A 24,325-nucleotide genomic window follows, 5' to 3' on the forward strand; every position below is an offset into this window, starting at 1 on the left:
GCCGCTCCGCGCTGCGGTGCAGTTGCCAGGCTCAGCCTCCACTCCCTAAACAAAGTAAAAGGCCTTTGCGCTGGCCAAAAAAGAAATAGAAAGATACCCCAGTGAAGAGACTTGAGCGAACGGGTGGCCTGGCACTCCCAGTACTGCCGAGAGAGCAGTGCCAGCCAGAGAGAAAAGCACAGCTCTCCATTGTAGGGTCTTCGGGGACGACAAAAAAACAGTCTTCTCACTGTTAACGATGATGGTGCAGGAAAGGGGAAAGGGAAATTCCCTGAAAATAATTTGCAACTTGCAGCAGTTCACATTTTAAAGGTTTCTTTGCAAAGGGTCATAAAAGCAGCAGAGAGTGCATATGGCCGAGCAGGGCTACGGGGGAGGGGAGTGGGGCGGGGAGGGCTGCGAGCGGATGACAAATCAGCTGAAACCTAAGAAGCTTGACCTTCCTCACCTCCACCCCTGCTCCCACCGCCTCCAAAAAACCTTGCAAGGGCGCTTCGGGAAGGCAAAGCACACAGCAGCGAGGAGAATGCAGGCTCAACCAAGCAACAGGCAGGGCTGTGCGGCTGTGTCAGTGAAGGGGGAGAGAGGACACTTCAGGGTAGCTGTATCCCCTCTCACCAATTCAGACTTATACCAGCATGGTTCATTGCATCCAGCCAAGCAGTCAGACCTTGGAATCTTGAACCTACCTAGCCCAAGTAGCTCAGCCAGTCTAACCAGTCACAGACTGTTCCGGCCAGACAGACTTTTGGTGAGCATCCTCCCCCTCCCATTCACATGTCTAACTGCTCCCTTCTGCTGCTCACCCTACAGTTCCCTGAATGGCTGAAAGAGAGTGGGTTTGCTGTCAAAAACTTGAAATGACATGTACTCTCCCATGTTTCTTCTCATGGAGTTAGGCAAGTCAATTCCCAGGGAGAAGAACTGGATTCCTGCAGAGCCTCCCAGTCAGGGGTGGCAGCGTGGGGCTGGGCTGCCCTGTGGCAAACACGTGGAGACAGAGATGTTTGTCTGGCTCATCAGAGGAGCCCTGTGGTAGCCTCAGTCAGTGCACACATGCCTAATTCTTTTAAGACATCCATCTGGGAAAAGACCTCGTATTCCATTCTTTTCACATCACCCATCAGCAGAGGCATTTCCCTTACCAAACTGCAGTAGAGGTTTTAAGGCAGGAGCTGAAACAGCAGAAGCTTGGTTACATGGTTTTCAGACACCTTGAAGATAAACCCAGCAGTGCATGTTTCTATACAGGAAGGTATAACCATGCCCTCTGCATCTTCTGGGGGATGGTTGTAAAGACAACTCTGTAGGTACAGATATGTTTTGGGTAGAAAATGTGTGCTGTAATGGATTCTGATGGCTGAACGCCAAGGGGGAAGCTGTTCTGCTTCAAGAATAGCCTTACAAGAGTCAGCACTACACAGTGACAGTTCAGTACTCTGCTGCAGATCTACAGGATGTGTCACTTTGGCAGAGAAAGAAGTTGCTAATGCACAACACAATCCATCCTACAATGAATGGAGAATGACTGCATACAAAAAAAAAAAAAAGAAAGAAAAAGAAAAAAAAAAAGAAAATGGCAAGACTTAGGAAAAAGGGAAGCTGCAAGGCAACTACTGCATAGTAAGCTGGGAACCTGAGAGCTCTGAAGACAAAGCCCTTTCCCTTGAGGGGAAGAAAATCTCAGCTCACAAGACACATAAAGAAGCAGACAACCCTTTTTCCAGTGACTGCTGCAACCCTGCAAAGCTGTGCTGGCAGCCAGCCTATTTAACGAGATTGCAGTTTCAAAACGATGTTAGTCCTGACTAGTTCAGGGAGGTGAGCATGCTCATATGCACAACACTGCTAAGCAAATAAAAAAGATAACAAGGTTTGTATTAAATTATACCAGTTACCATTGGTAAACTCAAGTTCCTGTTGGAACTGTGTAGTATTTCCCCCAAATGGACATAGCAGCTCTTCACTGCATAAACACATCTATCTCCAACTCACACACAGCTGCCAATGCTTAAAAAACAAACATCCAGTGACACACATGTTCTAACCCATTTCTAAGAAAATAGGCTACAAGGCTATTAAAAGAAATGTCAAGAATAACCTAACTGGAAAAAAAAAAAAAAACCAAAAAAAAACAACCAAAAAGGCAAAACACAACAACCCTCCCTGGGAAAATAAACCATTTAAATACTTCCCCATTACAAGAAGGAATGAAAGCACAATAAATGACCATCTGGACAAATAAATTAACTTACACCATTTATTCAAGCAAACATTGGGCTGTACCTTAAATAACTGGCAAGTATGGGGGATGGGAGCATTACTGTAAAATACAGAAATAAGCTGAATCTCTGTACATGAGACTCACTCGACAGCTCCCCTTTCCTCCTCGAAAAAAGGTTACAACTTCTTTGTCAGCTGTGGACATCTTCAGAAAGATAAAAACCTATGGAGTGGGTTCAAAGAAATGCTGGCTAATATGCCCAGACTGGCTGCTTAATGAGCCAGAGTAAAAGAAAAGGTCACATGGTTACAAAAAACCTCAATACAACAAACACCCCGTAGCTATGGTTAACTTTAATTAACTGCAGTATAACAATTCACTTCAAGCTTATTTTCCACCAATGTTTACTGCACCTTACCTTTCCTTTGCCTGCTGATCAAAAAATCAAACTGATTAGTCTCATAAGTGGGCTTATGTTTGAAAAAAATAAGAGCTTTTCAAAAATTATCTGAAATTTTTAAAATCCACCAAATGGGTCTCTTTCTAGCTATAACTACTTATGAATGATTTCAAGATTACAGGAGTAGTTCTGTTTATATAAATCAGGGTATTCACACTTCTGTGATACAATTAAATGTTGAATAGCCAGTAGTAGTTATCTTTTAATAGCAGTTGCAATTCACATATGAATATTACTTCTCCTTAAGTTTAAACTTGAATTTCAACCATGTGTACGATTTTTTTCTCTGCCAGTCATGAGCTTACAATGTTAGTCTCCCTATCTCATGATTTAAAAATAAACTGCTGTGTGAGAATTGCATGCTTAGAAATAACTGAAAATAGGATCAGTACAAATCTATACTCTAAAAAACATGTAAGTTGTATCCAGCAATTAACTCAAAACATTCTTTTTCTGCATTACTTCTTTGATCCATTACATAAGAACAATATGTTTGGAGATTTTTAAGCACTGATATATCACTTGGCAGAAAAAAAAAATATATATATACACAGACAAAGTCATTGTATGAAATCACAGATATAGTGATGCCAAAATACTAAATCTCAGAGCACAACAAACCCCACCCCCTCCCCACACACATGAAACAGCCAGAGTGTATCTATACAAGACTGCAAAGATCTGTAGGCACACTAAGAATATAGTCTCAAGGTTTCTACCATCCTTCCCACCAGGAATACAAATCATGTATTAAGACCAAGCAGATACCAAATGCCATCCAGACTTTCCTTTATACAACTATGGGGCTTTGGCAGGTGGGGATCCTTACTATTCAATAAACTAAGAGCTCACAACCTATGATACTGTTGCATTTGGAACAGCTCTATATTCTGCTGGTCAAACTGCAAAGGATTTCTGCAGTGCTGCTGGGTTTTTTTCAAGTTTCCCCCTCTTTCCTCCATTTGCCTCACTGGAAAGGACAAAGTTCACATTAGGTTTGTTTGCATTTTCTAGCTACCATGAGGCCTGTGTATTTACTTAGCCTGTTGACCACTTAACAGGTATTACACTGCTCCTCTATCTCCAGAAAATGCCAGTGTCACACAGAATTGTTAATTATGCAAAGAATCACATATAATCATTGCCAAAAAGAAACCGTTCACTTCAGTGCTTAAAGGAAGCTACCTTGCCTGAAAACACAATAAAGGCCCTGAACTGCTCATCAATTCAAGTTATGAAAAGCCAATGCCTACATGGGGTAGCAAGCCACCAGCTGCAACACCAACTGTAGAAGCTGTTATTTCATGCTACCCTTTCTGTATTCTGTTCCACTACAGTCCTGCCTTACCATGAGTTTGTGCCTAATGTCAAACTTTGACAACCACTCTTAAAATCAACTAAAATTATTAACTATGGGATGCTGGATTTTTGTTTGTTTTTTTTTTTTTTTGGTGAAAATAAGGCTTCATTTTAAATCTCAAGCCTTACTAAATTGCACAGGCAATGTATGCATCCTGTATTGCAAACAGCTTGCAGCTGGAGAGCTAGTGGGGGGGAGGAGAAGGGAGGAGGAAATGAGATGCAGGAACAGTAAATAGAAAATGCTTAGTCAGCAACCGTTACTGCAACATTAAAGGTGAAATGTAAATAGGCACAGTGCCAAGATTTAAGTAAGTTTGATAACACCATCAACATCACCATCTTACTACATATAAGTGAAAATGTGCATACAAGTGCCACGATTATCACAACGAACTGCAGACTCTTGGTATAATGGAGACCTTTAAAAAGCCAACACGGCTTGCACATACTGCCTAAGCTTAGAGAAAAATAAAACTTGCTACTCAAGAAGTATTAATATCAATTGAATTTATTACAATTTACTAAGCTCCAAGGCACATTACAGTGTTCTGTTAACTACAGAAATGTATAAAGGACAAACAGAGCATGTTTCTCATGTACAGCATTTTGCTCTACTGTTCAAAAGCATCCGTGCATCAATAAAAGCAAAAACAAAAAACACATGAAGATTAAAAAACGTTCAGATCAATAGAAACAAACTGAAACATTTTCCTTACAAACTTGCAACAAAAAAACACCCTCCCCCCACAGCCACCCCACCGTTTTGCAACAAAAAAAAACAAAAACGAAAAAAAAAGGTGAAAGACTAACACTCAGGGCTTGTAAAACATAAGCTGTCACCATTTTTGTAGCAATTTTTTAGGCATCAACACTGGCCTTGGCAAAAAATTTTTTTTTTGTCTTTTGTGTTTTTCTTCTTCTTTCAGAGAAGTGCATACATTTACAAAAATACACACCAGCAGCAGGTAATCGCTAAGGGCTATTAACTTTGTACCTAGCCAACACACTGCCAAAGAAATGAAAACAGGTATTATGTAGTAACCAAACAATATTATATTCTGTTTAACAAAAACCAGCTCTATCCTTCAAATGAAGAAGAGTACATACCTTTGTTTCAAAATATAGAAACATACGACGAAAATAATGTCTATACATAAGACTAACTTTTGCAGTTTGTTATATTCACAATTCTACATCTTCAGGAGTCTGAAGGGATTGGATTTCTTACTTAAGGGTCTCTCTCCTTTTTCACTTTAACGTCCCCAGCTAAAATGGTCGCGATCTCGCCCTGCATAAATGCCCAAGGCACATTGGAACCGACTAGGGGGCATTTCTCTCCACTGGGGCAGTAGACTTCACCAGTCGCCCCTTGGGCCTTGATGCTCTCTCTGGAACAAGGGAAGCAGAACTTGTGGCTGGGCACAGAGGGGCACTGAACAAAGTGGGTGTCCTCCAAGCGTTCGTGGCAAATGGTGCAGCACAGGGGCCCACTGTTGGCCATGGGGGAGTCCGGAATGTTTTGGGGGTGCACTTGGTCCATGGCGGGGTGGGTGCTGGGGGGAGGAGGGGCCACTTGCAGGTTCATGTCCCCGTTGCGGGAGGCCAGACGGCGCTGGCCCGGCACCGAGGCCGGCGACACGGGGCTGCTGCTGTTCCTGCGGGTGGACGTGGTGGAGTGCACCGAGCTGCCGTCCTTGGGCGAGTGGGCATTGCCCAGCGTGTCGGCCACCGACATGAGCGCGGCCATGGGGGACTGTCCGTTCTGGGGGGCGGACTCGGGTGGCGTGGTCCGGTTGGAGTGAGGGCCGAGGGGCGGCGGCGGCGGGGGGCCACCGCCGTGCACCGCCCCGAAGCCCCCGGCCGACATGGTGAGCTTGAGCGCTTCGCTCTGGCTGGCCATCCACTGCTGCCGCTGCTGCTCGTCGCTGAGCTTCAGAGCCCCCTCGGCCGAATCCGAGGGTTCAGGAGAAGCTTTCCTCTTGCGCATCGCCCCGCCGCCGCCACCGCCGCCGCCACCGCCAGGTCCCCTAGAGGCGGCGGCCGTGCCCTGCGCCCCGCCGGCCCCGGCCCCCGGCCGCGGGAGACTCACCAGCGCCGTGGGCAGCATGGGGCAGCTGGCGTCCAGGTAGGGCTGCGGCAGCATGTCGGCGCCCACCAGCTCCTTGAAGAAGCGCACAGACTCGGGCAGCAGGTCTCCCAGGAGCCGCCAGTCGCCAGAGCCGTGCTTCTTCTCGTATTCCAGGTATTTGAAACCCGAGGAGAGGCCGCGACCGAAGTCCTTCATACAGTCCTGGTACATCTGCTTGGCCACGCCGGAGGCGCTGGAGAAGACGGTGCCGGAGCCGCTAGGGTACTCGATGAAGAGCTTCAGCTCATAGTCCATGCCCGGCTTGGAGACGGCGTCGAAGGCAAAGACGCGGCCCAGCAGGGCGTGATCCTTCTTGAAGCGCACCTCGTAGGGGGTGCAGCCAGCCAGAGTGAGCAGCGTGTCCCTCACGATCTTGGGCTTGCTGGCCCACTCCTCGGCCCGATTCCGCAAACTCTCGCTGAGCTCGGCCAGCGCCTCCGCGTTGCGCTGCTTCTCCTTCAGCTCCCGCTCTTGGTCACTGCTGGAAACCGAGCCCGGCCGCTTGCCGCAGGCCTCGGAGGACGAGCCGCCGCCTCCCCCGGCACCACCGCCGCAGGTGCCCCCTTGGGAAGAGGCGGAGGGAGCGGGGGGACCCCCGCCGCCGCGGCCGCTCAGGCCCCCGTGCGGCGGAGGCAGCGCCACGCCGGAGGCAGCGGGGCCGTTCAGCAGCGTCTGCGGCAGCAGGTTGGGGGGCACATTCATCTGAGCGCCGGCAGCCCCCGGGGGCAGGCCAGACACGAGCCCCCCGTGCGCCCCGCGACGGGAGGAGGAAGAGGAGGAGGAGGAGTTGGGGCTTTGCCGGTTCAGCTCCGGTGGCCCGTCCTCAGGCTGCTTGGGGAAGCCATTGGGCCCCCCCAGTCCGTTGGGCAGGCGGGCGCCATGGCTGCTGCCCAGGCTGCCCGGCGGCGGCGGGTACTCGAAGCGGCTGCGCTGCTCCGCCGCGGCGGCGCTGAGCCCGTAGCGGTCCAGGCTGGACTGGGTCAGCCCCGCTGAGGCCGCCTTGGAAGTGGCATCCACATGGTTGAGCTGCTGCTGGGCCGCCGCCGCCGCCGCTTCTTTGGCGGAGAGCGTCACTGCCTTTACGCCGACCGGCGGCGGGGGGCCCGGGGAGCGACCGTCCTGGAAGCAGCCGTGCGCCCGCTTCAACTGCCGGGCCGTCTCGATCACGAACTCGATGCGGTCGGCGCCCTCATAATTAACGCAGCCCCGGCAGACGGGCTCCGTGAAGTCCCAGATCATGGCCCAGGGCATGCGGGGCAGATCGCATAGATAGCATGACTGCCTCCGCGACGAGGACACCTGCGCGGCGGACATGGTGCTGCTGGCTAGGGAGCTGCTGCCGCTGCCACCGGGGTAGGGGCTGGCTCAGTCTTCCCCCCCGGGCTGCAGGGGCGGGGGGTGGCTCTCCGTACCTGATCCTGTTGCCCGTTTCAGCAAGGGGGATCGCCTGCTTTTAGTTCGCTCCTGCTGCCGGAGATGGCTTCTTCTACCTGGTCCTGCCGCTGCTGCCCCGGTGGGGTGGGAAACGATTCCACTGCTCCTCCGGGGGGCTGGCTGGGTGGGGGTCGCTTTCTAGCCGCTTCTGTTTCCCTGCGCTCTCTAGCTCTCCGCTGGCTGCTGCTCCTCCTCCGGGAGGAGGCGGAGGTGCACGGAGGAAGATGGGGGGGGGGGGGGTCACCTTCCACCCGCCACGGCTGCCTCGTGAGCTTGCAGTTCGGTACGTGCTGATCCACCGCCGTGAGCAAGACAGGGGCACCCGCACGGAGCTGTTTGGTCCCGGTAGCGGCAGCTTCCCTGAGCGCTGGCGGAGCTGTGGCAGTCCGGGAGCAGCAGCGGCGGCGGCAGCAGCGTGGCGAGCGGCGCCGCCTGCTCCTCTCTCACATCCTCGCCGCTACTCGCAGTCCGAGCGCGGGGTGCTGCGCGCCGCCGCGTGTGGCTGCGCGCCCCCTCCGCCGCGCCGCGCTCCCCCCGCGCCGCGACGCCCCTCCCCTTCTCCGCGCCGTGCTCCCGGCTCGGCTGCACCCGGGCGGGGCACCGCGTCACCGCCGAGCGCCCGCGCCCCGCTCCCCTCCCCCCGGCCGCCGGCGCGGAGCCCACTTGTTGCGCGGGGCGCGCATGCCCGGCGCGCTGCCCGCGCCCTCCCCGGCGCGGCCGCAGCTGGAGCGCGGCGGGGCGCGGGCAGCCTGCACTGCCGGCTATGTTTGGAAACTTGAACGCCAGATCGCGCCCTCACCCTCCTCCCGGCCGCGCTGCCGGCCCCCCGCCGCGGCACCGCGGCCAGGGCGCGCATGCACAGTCGTCGTCGTCGTGGTCGTCGTGGTGGTGGGTGGCGGGGCTTTTTTTTTGTTTGCTTGGTTGGTTTTTTTCCCTGACTGCGCTTTCTAAGTTCAGATGTCTCGCTTTCGGGATTTTGTAAACCCGCGGTTCGCCCCGCTTTGCTTTCGTGACGGCTGCGCGGCTTTCCGCCGCCGCGACTGTCGGTGGGATTCCCGTGCGCTCCGGCTGCTGAGGCAAATGGGGGATCCCGCCTTAATATCCGATTTCGTGTTTCTCTTTCAGTGATCCCAGTGACAGAATGACACAGTTTTTGTAAGCCTGTGACTGCATCAGAAGCTCTTCCACTTTTGATTTGTTTAAAACAGCCATGTTTGCCAAGTGTTTAAGGTTGGGCTGGGAAAGATAGTGCTGTGCATTGCTCAAGGGTGTAGGAGAGGCCAGGCAGGTGAGTAATCGCTATGATCTCATCTCGCTAATGCAAAGGGACATAGGATTTCCCCGGTGTTGTGAGAACACACAGCTTTTTTTTTTTCTTCTTCTATTTCCCCCTTTAAATAGCTAGCTAACATTTGCATAACACTGTTAACAGGCAAATTACTTAAAACAACCTCGGTTCATGCAAATAAGCCAAGAATTCATTTCGCTGGGAGGAAAACAAAATAAACCCCCCCGAAGCTTTCCTTCTCCCGCCCGCGATCCCCAAAGTTGCCCGCTCCCCGCCCGGCCCCGCGGCCACGCCGGTGCCCGTGCTGGCCAGGAGGGGCTCTGCAGAACCGGCTTTTGCTCTCGTTGCAGTCGGCGGCTGTTTTTGCAAACATCGACATCGCTGCCTGCGTCCAAGGAATAATAAACTGTCACTGCGGGGACGCGGTTCGGCCGGGACCCGGCGCGGGCGGCCACCGGCATCGCGTCACTGGCGCGCAGCCGGGCGCACGGTGCCCGCGGAGACAGCGCGCAGCGGGGGAGGGCGGAGGGCGGGGGGGAAGCGGTCGCACGCTCGGCGAACGCGGAACCTCTCCCAGCTGGGCTGTGTTGGGTGGATTTCTTTCTTTCAGTACCTCTTCCTGATTCCTTTGTTGCTACAAACGCCGAAATTCCCGTCCATTGCGGGTTTCTCTCTGTGTTTTAAAAGAACTTAGTGTTTCTATGGCGGGGTGCCACGGCTCCCTTGCACCGGCACGCTCAGCAGCCATGCAGCACCGACGGGGAAAGATACCTTCTATTTGATTAATAACGTTTTGGAACTCACATGACAAAAAACCGTTCCTTTAAATATTTCATTTCATATCACCAATATGTGTAATTTTCATTTTTAGTGGTCTAAAGCCTTTTATATATGTCCGGTTCTAGTCTATAAAGCTGGCAAATGAATTTGTTTATATGTCTGTGGAATTATTTTATAGGGAAGGCTTAATGAAATGCACACATTGAAGTTACAGAAATGGTAGGACCAGATAAAATACACTTAGAAAATCAATTGTGACAAAGTGACTCTTTTTCAGGGGAAGCTTGTAGAAGTAGTAAGTAGAGATAGAAAAGTCTTTGAATTATGTGAGTCTCATGTATGCAAATTGGCTGAAGAAGATGCGCTAAAGGGGAGTAGATTTCACACTTAAAAATTTCACACCTAAACTGTGGACATTACAAAAGCTTCGAAGAAGTATGGCAGATGAAAGCTGGTCAAAGTAAAAGTCTTTGCTTCCAGCCACAGTGATTTAGTGATGGCTACAGGATTTCTACATTAATATGTCTTTACTTCACTAAATAAGCATGTGTTCCCTCTGATTCATACTGGAATGTCAGTTCCTTTCCTATCCTTTTACTGCCTCACGTTGATCTTCATAAGAGGACCAGAACTGGGCTGTGATAAAAGGTCAGCCTCTGCTTTAAAAGCTTTCCCTTCATCCCGCATGTCTAAGAATGCAGAACTGCAACATATCCTGACTGTATTTCAGTCCCTGGGTTACACAAATCCAACCATGACAAGGCACTTCATGTGCTTGAACTACCCCTCACCCTGGATCCTCGATCCACTGAATCCTCCTGCAAGAAACCCCTTTTTTGGTAAACTCACCTCACAGGAACAGACTTCTTGGCTCACAAGAGCAGTCTTTATAGTGGGTGTTAATAATAATCACCTTAGATATGATCTAGCCTTAGAAAACAGGTGCTGTCAACTCCCTTTATAGTTTGTGAATAGAAAAAGAGAGAGATTAGCATCTGTGACCCGACCAAACTGCCTTTACTCTTACTTGCAGGATACACAGTTGCAGAAATATGTTTGTCTTTCCATAATGATTAAACTTTGATTTAAACTTTGGTCATGGGCACGCACTGTACCATTACGCAAGCAGCACTTAAGGATGAAGTGTCAGCATAGCAACAATATGGCCAGCAGCAGCAGTGATCTCTGCAAAGCTGATTGATGAAGAGAACTGCAATGTAAATGCAAATAAATGCCACGCTGTGGCACCTTCACAGGGAACGACTTGTCAGTATCAATCTAATCTGGGTAGGGAAAAATAGATTGAACGGTAGCAATGTAACAAGCTTCCCATCTATGGCAGCACTGTCCTTGCAAGGGTAGCAGCAAGCTTTCCCCCTCACCTCCTGCCTTTTCTCTTTGCCATGCGAGTGACGGGACAGGAGCAATCCAGATTGGTCTTTCTGGATTTATACTAAATATGCCTGGTGTTTATTTAGCTCTGAAATAATCCAGGAATTAATATTACTTTTGGAGGAAGCGAAGAGGAAGCCCAAACAATTAATCCATTCAGGTGTCTAATCTGGCTAACTGAAATAAAGAAGTGAGCAAACAAAAAATAGCGTAAGAACCCCAAACAGTAGATTGTTTAGGGAGATGAAGGGGAGTGCAAGGAGGAATGGACCTGTGGCTGAGAACAATTGCTACCCAGCTACTGTTGTCTGTGCAGGAACACAAGTCAGCACTGTGGATGTAGCATTAGGGATTCTGCAGAGATCGCCCAAAGTTTATGACCTGCCAGTAGTCCCAAGGGACAAGGACTATAATTTTCACAATCAGAAGTGAAATCTACTAATTCCTTCCTTTCAGTCCTAGATAAATACTGCCATCTGATAATCCCTTTTCCTTTATTCCTATTACCATCTTTATTTGAAAGTACACACATGCACATATGGGTCTGTGTAACAATAAAACAGCACGTGAAGCATTGATTTAAATGAAGGAATCAAAATGATCATACAAAATACAGTGGGCAGGAGCTGGCCACTACCTTTCCTAGATCCGCCAGCAGGTATGGAAAGCAGAGGGTGCAACACACCATGAAGGACAAAGTGACAAAACCCAGGTGGCCTGGCTGCACCCCAGGCACTACGCTGTGCCACTCCCAGACATGAGCTCCCAAAACACGGCGGTTACTGTGGATCTGGATGAGAGAGGAGTACTGTGGATTATCGATCAGCTGTGCACTGTTAATTATGCAGAATATAGGACAGCCCCAAAGTTTGCAAGCGACAATAATTAGGAGCCCATGATCTCAGCAGCTTGGGAATGAACAGTCTGGTCTGGCTCTAAATGCTCTCAGCCTGGGAATATGTTTAACTCTTTCCTGTTCGCTTTACAAAGTTTTGGCACTGATCACTGCAGCCGTCAGAGCAGCTGGCTCTTCTGCAGGCACTCATAGAAATGGCTCTTTCTTTACTGATCCAAACAGCAGCTACAGCTGGAAAAAAATACAAGAACGAGAAGGGTAGTGCACTCCAGAAAGTGTAATTTACATGGATTTACCTCAGAATAGCAAATAAAATCCGTCACAATCAAATGACTGGCTTCAAAACAATGCAGAGATTAGCAGTGAACAGAGCACTTGGTGGTAAAGAGAGTGTGTTCAGCAAATCAAAACACAAACACTTCAGGAAGAAGTTGCATAATTTTGTCAAATTAAAAGTTAAACAACATTGTCTTCTACTAGAAGCTGCCAGGAAGTGTCAAAACACTCAGTTACAAAGAATAGGAGTAGTTACATGTTTCTGTTTATCATTTCAGTTCTCATCTCATTATAATTCTGGTTTTTTCCTACCATTTTTCAGGTAGTGAGCCTTGCTGACATACAGAGTTTATTGCGTTCCCACCTAGGAACTCTTAAGACATATTTCTTAACGGAGGTTGCCTCTTGTTTCCTCTGCTTTTCCCGGTGCCATTTCCACTTCGGTGCTGGAGCAGGGAGCCGAGGGCACAGCGGGGCGGGGGCTGCCCTGCCCGCAGCCGGGTCGCAGCCCCCCGTGCAGCCGCAGTCCCCCGACACAGCCTCTCGCTTCTGCCCCGGGAAGCACTGGGGGGGAGCAAGGGGGTCCCCTCTTTGAGACCCACCCTACACCGATTTTCCTACAGCTGTCTTTAAGGTTTGAAAACCTGCCTGGGAGCCTAGATTTCCACACATTAACCTTTGCCAAATCTTACAGTGCAAAATAAGACACCTATAATTAATTCTGCTCACTCTGCAAGGGACTAGCGATCGGGCAGTGTGTTTTAGGCTGGGATATGCAGAGCTGGGGCCTCTGCTGTTGTTATTTTTACTTTTTCCTGGACTGTTTTCATCTTACATCCTGTGGACGTAGTAAACAATCAACAACAATGAATCAACTGAATCAGTACATTTTTAAGGCTATTCCCACTGAGAGCCACTTGCACTTTCGTGACAGTTAAGAATCTGCCAAACATTAACTTAGTTACCAGCAAGACAGGCTCCTCCCTCCCTTCACCCCATACACAGATTGTTTATCAAAACGTGCTGCCAAGAAAAATATCCCTGCTTTTGGCCTCCACCAGTGATTAATAACACTTGAGAACTGAACAGAACTTTACTGTGTTTTCCAAAAAATGAGGGAGGTGGGAAAGGGGGGAAGAAAAGAAAAGAAAAGAAAAGAAAAGAAAAGAAAAGAAAAGAAAAGAAAAGAAAAGAAAAGAAAAGAAAAGAAAAGAAAAGAAAAGAAAAGAAAAGAAAAGAAAAGAAAAGAAAAGAAAAGAAAAGAAAAGAAAAAGACTCTGACACTTTTTAAAGTTATTTCACTTGGCATAACCTCCTTTTCCTCTCTAACTAGGCCATCTGAAAAGACCAAACCCACTTTTTCTCCAAGACCATGTTACAAATGCTGATTAATATTGTTATTGAAAGAAGGATGATATGGACAGAGGATAATGGTGAGAACAGAAAGGGGGGTTGAGGGCAGTTTCTTTTATTAGCACATATCAAGATGAGCCATGGGGAGAAACCAAGAGGAAAAAAAAGATCATTTACTTTCTTTACAAAGACTGTTGGTAAAATTCCTAAGGGAGACTAAGTGCCAAAATTAACTGTCTTGGTGTATTACTTTTAGACACTACTGCCTGGGTGAATTAAGTCAAATCTTCAAGCAGCAGCCAAAGATAGCTGCAAGGTGAAAAAGAGGCTCTACATTTCCTTGGGTTTTTTGGTGAAACTCACAAATTTGTGGAGATTGTCTTTGCTCCGAGGTTTTTCATATCTCTCTCTCTCTCTCTCTCTCTCTCTCTTTTGCCTTTTGGGCTATTTTTACTATTTTATATTTGGCATTATAAATGTGTTTTGTAATGGGAAGGCAAGGTAAGAAACAAGCAATTGTTTAGAAAAAAAGACAAGTAAAAAAAAAGAGAGAATACAGCCTTATATACCATATCTATTTATGTGTATACATACATGTGAGAGTATACATGTGTATGTAAGTAATATGTATGTAAGTAATATCAGGTATTTTTCATTACTCTGTTCTCCAAAAAACATTATTTAGTAAAAGATAATAAACAGCTCTTGAACAGTGGGATAGAGACTAGTGAAAACAGTTTACTGAAATTAATGATGCTGGATTGAACCAAACCTTCCTCCCTTTGGAATTAGTGCCAGACATAGTTTTCCTGAACCCTGTCCAACTGCCTGAGCGACAGACAATTTTCATTCTATTTGTGCTAAAGGCTTATGACTAGTGCTGGAAAATGAAGCCCTTGCCCTTGATCTCAGTGCAGATTAAAAAAAAAAAAAAGCAAAAAAAAAAAAAAAGCAGAACTGTGCCAATTTGTTTCCTCTGCCAGTAGAAGCCCTTGTGCTTTGGGTAATGCAAAACAATAAAAAGTTCACATGAAAACTCCCCACTGAAAGGAAACCCACCAAAAGGCATGTATCTCTGCTACACTCATCAGCCGATTTCTGAGATTCTCACAATGTCATCAAAATGCAGAAGGTAAGGGCAAAAAATAGTTACCAGCCAGCAATAGTGTCTTATTTTACTGTTTCATATTTCACTGCTATGCATTTGATAATGACTACTAAAAATCACTCCACTGTAAATAACCACCCTCTCCTTTCTGCTAACACCAATCTTCCCATATTCAGGTAGTGCATGGAGATTTAGGGATGTGCAGCCCCTGGTGTCTGAGCTCATTCTATTTCTAAGGGATGAAATACACATTTGACAGACACCCCCCGAATTATAAACAGTGGCTATACCATAGTGCTGTCAGGCAGTTAATCTCTGATTGCTTTTTCCTAGATTATTAATAAAATTAGAATCCCAAGCAGAAGGCGTTTGCTTTCATTGTACAGTCTGCACTTGTGACATGGTACATGTGGAAAATTTTGAGTGCACTGCAGTGAATGGTCTGGGGGTTAGTTTTTAGCTTCCGCTAAGTACCTGGCAGGCTGCCATGCTGAAGGATTCTGGGAACTGAAAGGCTCCCAAGTACAAACTGCCAGCATTAAGCAGTCCTGACAGCTCTGCTCCTTCCACACTTGGCAGCAGTTCAAAGTGCTCTTTCATTTGAAAGGCTGGAAGGCTGCCATGTGCAATGCAGATTTGCTGTGCCTGCTCTCATAAGGAACTGATAAATGCCGTTGCTGTTGCCATGGGGACAGGAGGCTATCAGAATGGCCTTGTGATCTGCAGCCTCTCAGCTCTGCAGGTTTGGGTTTGGGGGTTTTTTGGGTTTTGGGGCTTTTTCTGTTGGGTTGGTTTCTTTTTTTCTTGTGTGTGCGTTTTTTTGGTTTTTTTTGGTTTTTTTTTTTTCTTCTCTCTGAGATCGTGAAATAAATGTTCTAGAGAAGGTTAACTCTTGAAGGACAGGAAGCACTGATTTGAAAGGACAGGGTGAGCCTCTGTGCGTGGCTCCTCCGAAGTGCTGGGAACAAGATTAACACATACCTGCCAACTATCCTTATTCGGGAAGGATTGACCCCTGGGTTTTTTGAGGTTTTTTTTTTTTTGCTTTTTTTTGCGGTTTTTTTTTGAAGGCCGGGAGGGTGGGAGGGAGGAATTGAGAAGGAAAGACCTCCTTCTCCCCACTCAGTCCCTTTAGATTTCTCTTCTAGCTCAGGATCTCCCAACATAATTAAAAAGCCATCCTCTTTCTTCCCCTCACTATCCCCACACAGAGTTTTCAGATGCTGTGGAAAAGAATTAATTTACCACTGGATGTTGTAGCATGCCCGATGTCTATAGCTCTCATTAACATCAGTGGACAGCTAGCAGGATTAGACCCATTATGTGCACTCCACGTGTGGTTAGTGTGAATAAAAAGAATGAGCAGTATGATATAAGACTGCATGTTTAAGAGCAATCTTAGTGATGATGCAAGTCCTAAGAGTGAATCTCAGCTTGTCCTAGTTTCCAAGATTAAAATAAACACATCTTTGAGCTATGCACAGTATGAGTGTGCGTATAGATGAGTGTGCATATCTACTTCTGTAAAGGTGTAGAGAAAAATATAGGCAGCAAATATTTTAGTCAGAATTTATACTCATTCCCCTATGTTGTCTTTTTTTTGTTGTTTTTCACATTGTTTCTTTCCATCTCTGCTACAGCAATAGATCTGTCTTCCCTAAAGACATTTTGCTGCAGAGCAGTAAACTGAATTCTGTTTAACCAAGGCGAAGTCTGAGCATGACATCATAGCAGGGAACAATGGAGTGCATCACTGCTCCCCCTGACCACGCAGCAAACTTCAGGGCAGCATTTAAAAAGATCAATATGGGCATGCATCTATGTTCACAGGCACATGTAAAATGCAATGTGCATTCAGTTAGTGGCACAAAACACTAGGAAAGAAAAAGCACTTGGGGAATTTTGTTTGTATACTCAAGTGTTAACAGTCTGAGAGCTTTGTTCAAACCTGGGGAAAAAAGTCAACCACCCCCATGTGAACAAATCCTCCCTTCTGTCTCTAAACATGGATTTCTGCCTTTCAGAACTGCATACTTCTATCTTTCCAATATATGTGAACAGTGTTACATGAAATGAAATATTAAAACAGAATGCCAAGCCATACATAACAGATAACCCGGTTAACTACCTGCTGGTTAACCTGTAGCATTTTTAAATAAACATCACCACTCTTACTTACTTGACTTTCACTCCACTTTGGTTTTACTTATTTTTTTACTGTATTCAGTTTTAAAGCTTTTTGGTTGTGTGTTAATCAAAGATTTGAATGAAGAAAGTAGTAATTTGAAAAACATACAAGAGAGAACTTTTAAGGAATAACAGAAAAATACACACTATAAGTGTGTGTACACACACATACCCACACACCCCCTCTACCTTTTCTGAATTCTCTTTTAGCTTATATTTTCAAGCAAATAAAAGCATATGTAATTTTGAGTTTTGTATCTGACATTAGATTCTGATGATTAAAACAATCAGTACATTCAAATCAAGATAAAAGTTGCTTGTATACATTTACAAAGCAATTTCAAAATTACAAACAAGGCTGTATTTCACAAGTCTTTTCACCACAATGAGCTAGGCCAAAGGAAATATTTCTTCCTGATTGCTTGGGCTTATTATTAAAAAAAAATTAATAAATGTGAAGTTAATTGTAATTCTACTGTAATAGCTTTACCTGATTCTCTCTGGGTTCTTGCCTATGGTTGTCATGGTAATTTGATAATTCTGGCTTGTTCTCTACACATTCTGTTTGTCTCACTGGATTTCCTGATTATTCAGAAAACTCTTTTAAAAAATCCTCCTGTCTCTCTCCCTCTGCCCCCATTCTGACTCAGTCCTGCTTTTTTTCATTCATTTAGCATACAGAAATGAGTACTATTTTGCTACTAATCTGCTAGGGCAAAGTTGTTTGCTGCACTTACCCAAAAATGGAAATAATGAGCATACATACTAGAGCTCTTCTTAAATTATCTTCCATAGTCTATGATAGAGGATAGGGAGGAAATGTGGAAAGATTACTGCATATAGATTTCTTGTAGAGTACTTGGATCTTAATCCTATAGATATTATTTAGGGTTTAACTGCTGCATTTCTGACAGCAGAAACAAGTATTTAACTGTTGCCTTTTCAAATGTGACAGACACATTTGTACCTAGAGCAAGAGTCAGAATATATTCTCTCTATACGACAGAGTAGAAGCAATATTTTTATTCAGGGGTTCAGGTGACCATTTATGCCAAAAGAAACAAACTGATCATGTTCTGAATGCACCAGTGAAACTCAAAGAAAAATGCACACTGCTAAGTAATATTTAGCTCACGTGTGTACTTACAAAAGGTTTATGTCATTGATATGTGCATATTTTAAAAGCACTTGGCACTAAATTATGTATACAAAATATATATGTACATATTATAGATGTATACATAATATATATGTATGAAGGTACATAAAATTGGTTTTTTGGGGGCTGGGGTTCTTCCCCAGGCAGTAAAGGATTTTATGATAAAAGCATGGACTACCATTTGTACCTATGGTTACTCTGAATAATTTGCTTGAACCTTACATCTCATGTTATTACCTTTCATAGCCCTTGTACATTTAGCCTCTACACTCTTCAAGAAAGAGTATGTATTTTATTTTGCTGGTCAGTACCTTATACAACTACAACCTGAAATCCTAAGAATCTCAAAGAATTATTTCAAGGCAAGTAATTCACCATCATTATTAGTCACTATTGAATCTATGGCCCAATTTATTACAATTTTGATACAGTCATTTCCACTTTACACTGTCTTTACAATGTATCAATGGAATTTGCTGTCCCTCTGAATTAAAAGTATCTAGTATCAACTAAAAGTACCTGTATCAATGAAAGATACAAATTCTTCTGTGTGGCTGCCTTTGCTTCCTTCTTCTCTTTCTTGTACTGTAAAGCACATTTGGGATTTAAGTCCTTTTGATGGCAACATGCTGCAAAATCTGCTAAACTCAGCAGTCCAGCTGTGACAGCCCCTTTATCCCAACCTATTGCCATAATCTATGACATCAGTGACATCATCTCACAGTCTGTGACATCAGTCTGTGAATCACAAGACTAGTAAAGGTTGCTGCTGGTGTCACAGGTGGTATTTGTCATGTGAGTGCAATGTTCACACTCGATTTTAACTGTGAAAATGCTGTTAAAATAACCCCTTGTACCTATAAATTTATTTGGAATTTTTCAACTGTAAAAATTCTATCTTCTTCTTACTTTGATTTTCAAATTTTTATTGTCAGTAAAATAAAAATTACCTATTTTATCCAATTCCTACGTAATGCGATAAAGCAGCAATGAACACATTTTCTTTTACATGCTAAAAACTGCTTATCTCTGCTACTGAGCAGAAAAGGTTTCAGTATATCACATGGAGGGCATCTAATATTAAAATGTTCTTAAATTCACTTTAAATTCCTATTTATTCATGTATTTCCACAATGTAGACACTGCAGAAACTCAATAGACCATACACTTCATACTTACCACAAAACTTGTGGCTCTTTATTTCTGAAAAGAAGACTGAGCAGGTCAATGGTCTATTTTACATTCTGCTAACACCTAATTATTTTTATGAAACATATCCAGTAGCATTTATTATTTGAGCAATCACAAATATTTACAAAGAAAATATAGTCTTGAAAGCAACCTACATGATGATGCCTTTTTTCTTTTCCTAGAAGGTTGTTTGTTTTCATACCTGCTAGTTGTTAAAATTCAGTAATCTGTAGTTGTCTTACTTTTATTTGTATAAATAAAGACTACTATTTTTGTAGTCTTGCTGCACAAATTATGAAGGCTTTGTCATGCAAGTGTACTAGGCTAAGCTATTTCATTTAAAAGTCAGTGTGCTCCAGTCCAATTTTTTATTACTGTTATCTTTAGTTCTGTGAAGCCTTGGAACATTTCCCAGTCTGGATCTACAGAAAGTTTCCCAGGAAAATGTATAAAGAGCCTGTGTTCTGCTTTACTCTGCAGTGCCTATGTGCTTTTGGTGAGCTAGGTCTTTGAAAACCCAGCCCATGCATGGAGTCCAGTCAGGCTGAAAAATTTAGCAATTGAGATATTTTACAATCCAAAATCTCTTTTAAACAAAGGTGTGGTTTAGCAGGACTGGCTGCTTCTGACCTCTTTCAGCCTCTTATTATTGCAGCTGCTATGATGTAAGGCTGAGTAGGGTAAAGATAAAGTAGCTGAGGCTCAGGGAGAAATGCTGAGAACAGCTGTTTTACTGTAAACATTAACAAGGGTTTGACTTCATTTGCAAGCTGGGAGCATTCACAGTTTCTGCACAAATAATACTTCAGAAATTTGTTCTAGATGTTCACAGCACACACAAAAAAATTATCCCTTCTATACGTTACTGCAGCTTTGAAAGAAGCAAATTCTCTGCAGAGAAATGCATTCCATTAAAATCAACAGGGAATTTTTCACATTAATACACAGCTTCACACAGATGATACAGACATACACACAGGGAAAGAAGCAATATTTATCTGCTTTAGCTATTTCTAAGGCTCCTATCACATTAGTATCTAAGTACCAATTAGGTACCAAAATACTCAGTTGTAGCAGACACTGATGTCTGCTGATTATTACAGAGCTACAAACAGAATTCTATCCAAGAGGGCAAAGAGGGATTTGAATGCTTTCCCCCTAGCTTGGTGCTGCAATTCATGGATGTTAGGCAACAAATTTCAGACCTAATTTCCTTCATTACATTCTCGAGGCTGCTTTATTCTGAAGCAAATGAAAAGTCTCAGACAAAGTGACCTTTGCAGGGAGCAGGGGACATTCAGTGACATCACATGCATCTGCATATGCACACACAGGCATACGCAGGGCCAGATCCTCCAGACACTGAAAGCTGTTTTTTTTTGCCACATTATCACTGCAATGGAGTCTCTGAGGCAGCTCAGCCAGCTACTTGCACATCAGCCAGTGCAGAAATGACAAAGCCTCAGCTGGTTTGCAGCCACTGCAGAGACTGCAATGGCTCTCCCTTCCCTGAGTCCCTTGAAACGCGTACAGTTTAGAAATGGCTGGGCCAAGCCTATTTCTCATGGATTCCCAATTACCAGAGTAGTTTATTTGGTACAGTGGTAGCTCCTGCAAAATTCAGTAGCTCTGTTGGTGTTACAGTTTACACAAGGGACCACGCTGGCAGGGAGACAGCCCTGGGATGATGTAAGGATGGCTTAAAGCTGCATTTTCACCACCCTCTCTGAAGCCTGCCAAGAACTGCTTGGCCAAAGCTTGGAGCCTGGGCAACAGTCCCTACTTACAAACTCTTTCTAGAAACTCCCCATATTAAATATAAAGCTGTATAAATCTTCACTATCTTCCTCATTTGCTACTATTACAGTTCCCAGTTAAGCAGCATAAACTCTGCTGAGCCCTTTGATAAAAGACCAAGGCAAACTTGGAATCCAGAAAGGCTTCTTAAAATTCATCACTTCATCGTAAAGTTGTGCCCATGCTGTTGGACAAGGAACCCTTTGAATGAGAAATAAAATTACCAATTGGACATGTGATCTTTTTAATGTTCCCAGGACATTTCCCACAAATCTGGAAGTATTGAATTTAGTATATCTCTAAAATTCAAAGCTAGTTGACTATATTACATTCTTAGAGTGTTTGTGTTTAAGCAGGATAAGGGGAGGGTTTTGGTGTCTGTCCTGTTTTATAGAGGTAATGTCTTGTGCAGTGAAACAGCTATTGTCTCCTCCTCCAGAGTGGCTGTGTTTCATCAGATCATTATTTGTTTTTATATTTTGGGATGAAACAACACAAAACTCTGTCTACCTGGTACAGCTGCAAATAGTGCTTCTCTTGCATCCCTGTATATAGTGGAAAATAAAAATATTCTGGGTGCCATTTCTTCCTGAGCTCAGGTATCTTTAAATCTCCAATTAGAGTTTCACCATCCATGTGTGACAATGGAGGCTTTGAAATGCACCTGGAAATATATCTCTCTTTTTTTCCTCCTTCTGTCCTTCCCTCTGACAGGATTTCAGACCTCTGGAATCACATCTGTTGTGAGTTACCTTTCCCCAATCATGCTTTTTATTGTACAAATGTTAAAAAAAATGCTCAGTTGTTTGCCTAGATCTTGTAACCAAAACAAGGCCCCAGCCTGTCTTCCTCCACTGCCCATTCCTATAATTTCTTCTCAAGCTGAATGCTGAATGGGGATAAAGCCAGCATACTATTATGTTTGGAACCAGGTTCAACCCAGGAAAATGATACAAACGAACCTGGGAAATATGCTGCAGCTTGAGAAAGTAATAAAGCATGTTAGAGTGCTCATATGTAACTGGAGATGGAGGAGTTGCTTCCAGAGCAGGGACTGGAAAGGACATACTGGCACCTGTGTAATTTGTGAACCACTGAAGTCAAATTCTTTCCTCTGTGTCTTGGCAAGTCCAGTGATCAGATGAGATGCCGTGGCCTGGCCAAAAGAGAGAATGCCCTGGCACTACAGAAAACTCTTCTACAGCAAATTTTTCCTGTGCTAGTAGCTCTTCTCACCACCTCAAAAATGCTTCCTGAAGCACCAGCCCAAGCTCACTTTCTGCAACTCAATAAACATCTGTCACCACCATTAGAAACATTCAAAGTGTGATGAGGCACCTCACAGCACTGGCCAGCAAAGAATAACCCTGCTCAAGGCTGGCAGCACACATTCAGGCTGCTTTATCAAGGCATGGGGATTCTGAAGGGCATTGAATGCTCTTTGCCAAAGCTTCCTGAGAAAACCAAGTCCAAAAGTTTTGGTGTTATATTGAAATTCCTATTAAACATCCCTGTAAGTTGAAAAGTTTGGTCTTGTTGTCTGTTCCCATTTATTAATCTCACCTAGAACCCTTCTTGCCTACAAGCATGCCAGACACACACATCTGTCCACCAGAAAGCAGATGAAACCAACAAATTGGGTAACTCACAGAACTAGCCCACACTGTTTTTCCACTGTTAAAAACAGGACTGTTAAGGTATTTAGAGACCTGAGAGAGGTTGACCTCTACACCTACAATGCAATGCTATTGACTCAAAATACAAATTATAAATACTTTTTTAAAAATTCACCCATTCCTTGATTCATCAGAAATAAAACATCATTTCTTAAGTAAGTGTATTTGAAAATCAGTCTGCCATTTCTTGTCCTCACTGCTGTCCTGCAAGTCATATGTCACCACTATAGCTCATTTCCAAATGTTCTTCATGCCAGTGAGACACCTCTGATCATGAAGAACTGCACATATATCCCTTCCTAGTGCTCCCTTTCAGAATGCTGAACCAGTCAGGTTTAAGGAAATCACTGCAAAACTGTAGAAGTTTAGCTCAGAAACTGAACCCCCAAAAAGCCAATCATATTGCTCACATTGCTTACATGAATGTTCTAGTTTAAAAAAAGGGGGGTGGGGAATGGGTGGACCAGGAAAAGATTCCTGTGATTTTCCTCAGACATTTTTGAAAGTCAGTTTTTCTCCAAATATAATCCAAAATTTAATCTGTAAGGGTGTGTATTTATTCCAATCCAGGCAGTGTTTGGGGGAAATGCATAAAACCAAACTGTATCACAAACATTTTTGATTAGAAAAACAACTCCAATCTTGCTTGTTATCTGAAAACGGGCATAGTCAAGCTTCTGTAGTGGGAAAATGGCTGCATTCTGCAACAGGTCAAAACAAAAATGTACCCTAGTCAAAGATAGAGTCTGACCTGATTTTTGACACTTTTCATTTTAAAGCTATCCAGAAGAGCCAAAGGAATAATGGAGCACTTGTAAGAAGGGATACAAAAGAACCATCAGTGCCAAATACACTGGGAAGGGAAATATCATGGAAACTGTGAATCTCTGAAGCAGACTTCTGAGGTGATACCCTGAGGATCAGGTCCAATATGGGAATTAGTTACACAGAACTTCAACCCCACAGTGCCAAAGAGAAAGGTACTGGGTTCCCAGAGGGGAGTTCAGAACCTCTTGTTCCGTGTCTAGGTTTCCTATATAGAGCATGGGAAAAATTAGGCACCTCTGAGTACGGTATTCAACACATCTGTTTCTGCATTTTAGCCAGGGACTATTTATATGAAATATTTAAGAAGCAGGCCAGGAAGAGAATCTAAGGCTTTATCTGTCAGACGGGTGCCTTAACCAGAACAGTCATGCTTTCTCTTACGCTTTCTCTACTCCTTGTGACCCCCCCTTCTCTTTCTCTGGACCAATGAACTTAAATTATTTTCTGCAGCATGGCACAGTTTCAATAGGAAGGGTGGAGACTGCCTGCCTCCAAAACAGCCTGCAATCTGGTGGTCAGACTGCTCTCCTGGGACATGTGAGCTGGAGTCTCCTCACGCACAGAACATTCCTGTGCTCAGAGACAGGAAACAGTGAGGGTGCACTTGAGAACTCACCTTTTTTTTTCTTTTTTTTTGGTAAGTTGAAGCTGCTATGATAGAGATAATAAAAGGAAATATTTAACAATAACCATGAGAATTAACAACACTTATAGACATCTTTAATCTTTGAGATTCCAAAACAAACAATGGACTATGCTGAAGCAACTTTGCCCTTTGGACTTAGCAGAAGCACCCAAGAATGTAGAAACAGGCTTTGCTGTACTT

At 44.6% G+C, this 24,325-nt stretch overlaps 1 protein-coding gene across 1 annotated transcript; it reads right to left on the reverse strand.

Annotated features, from left to right (window-relative positions):
* Positions 1-4,536: 4,536 nt before the first annotated feature.
* On the reverse strand, positions 4,537-8,123 carry IRF2BPL (interferon regulatory factor 2 binding protein like). Its single transcript, XM_036384154.2, has one exon. It carries the CDS (start codon positions 7,486-7,488, stop codon positions 5,275-5,277), a length of 2,214 nt encoding a protein of 737 aa, XP_036240047.1. The 5' UTR covers positions 7,489-8,123; the 3' UTR covers positions 4,537-5,274.
* Between the last annotated feature and the right edge of the window lie 16,202 nt (positions 8,124-24,325).

The sequence above is a fragment of the Molothrus ater genome, chromosome 6 (assembly GCF_012460135.2).
Source record: "Molothrus ater isolate BHLD 08-10-18 breed brown headed cowbird chromosome 6, BPBGC_Mater_1.1, whole genome shotgun sequence".
Lineage (NCBI taxonomy): Eukaryota > Metazoa > Chordata > Aves > Passeriformes > Icteridae > Molothrus > Molothrus ater.

What these genes read in the sequence shown, in the direction of transcription:
- IRF2BPL (XM_036384154.2), bottom strand. Translation starts at nt 7,488, where the DNA reads ATGTCCGCCGCGCAGGTGTCCTCGTCGCGGAGGCAGTCATGCTATCTA.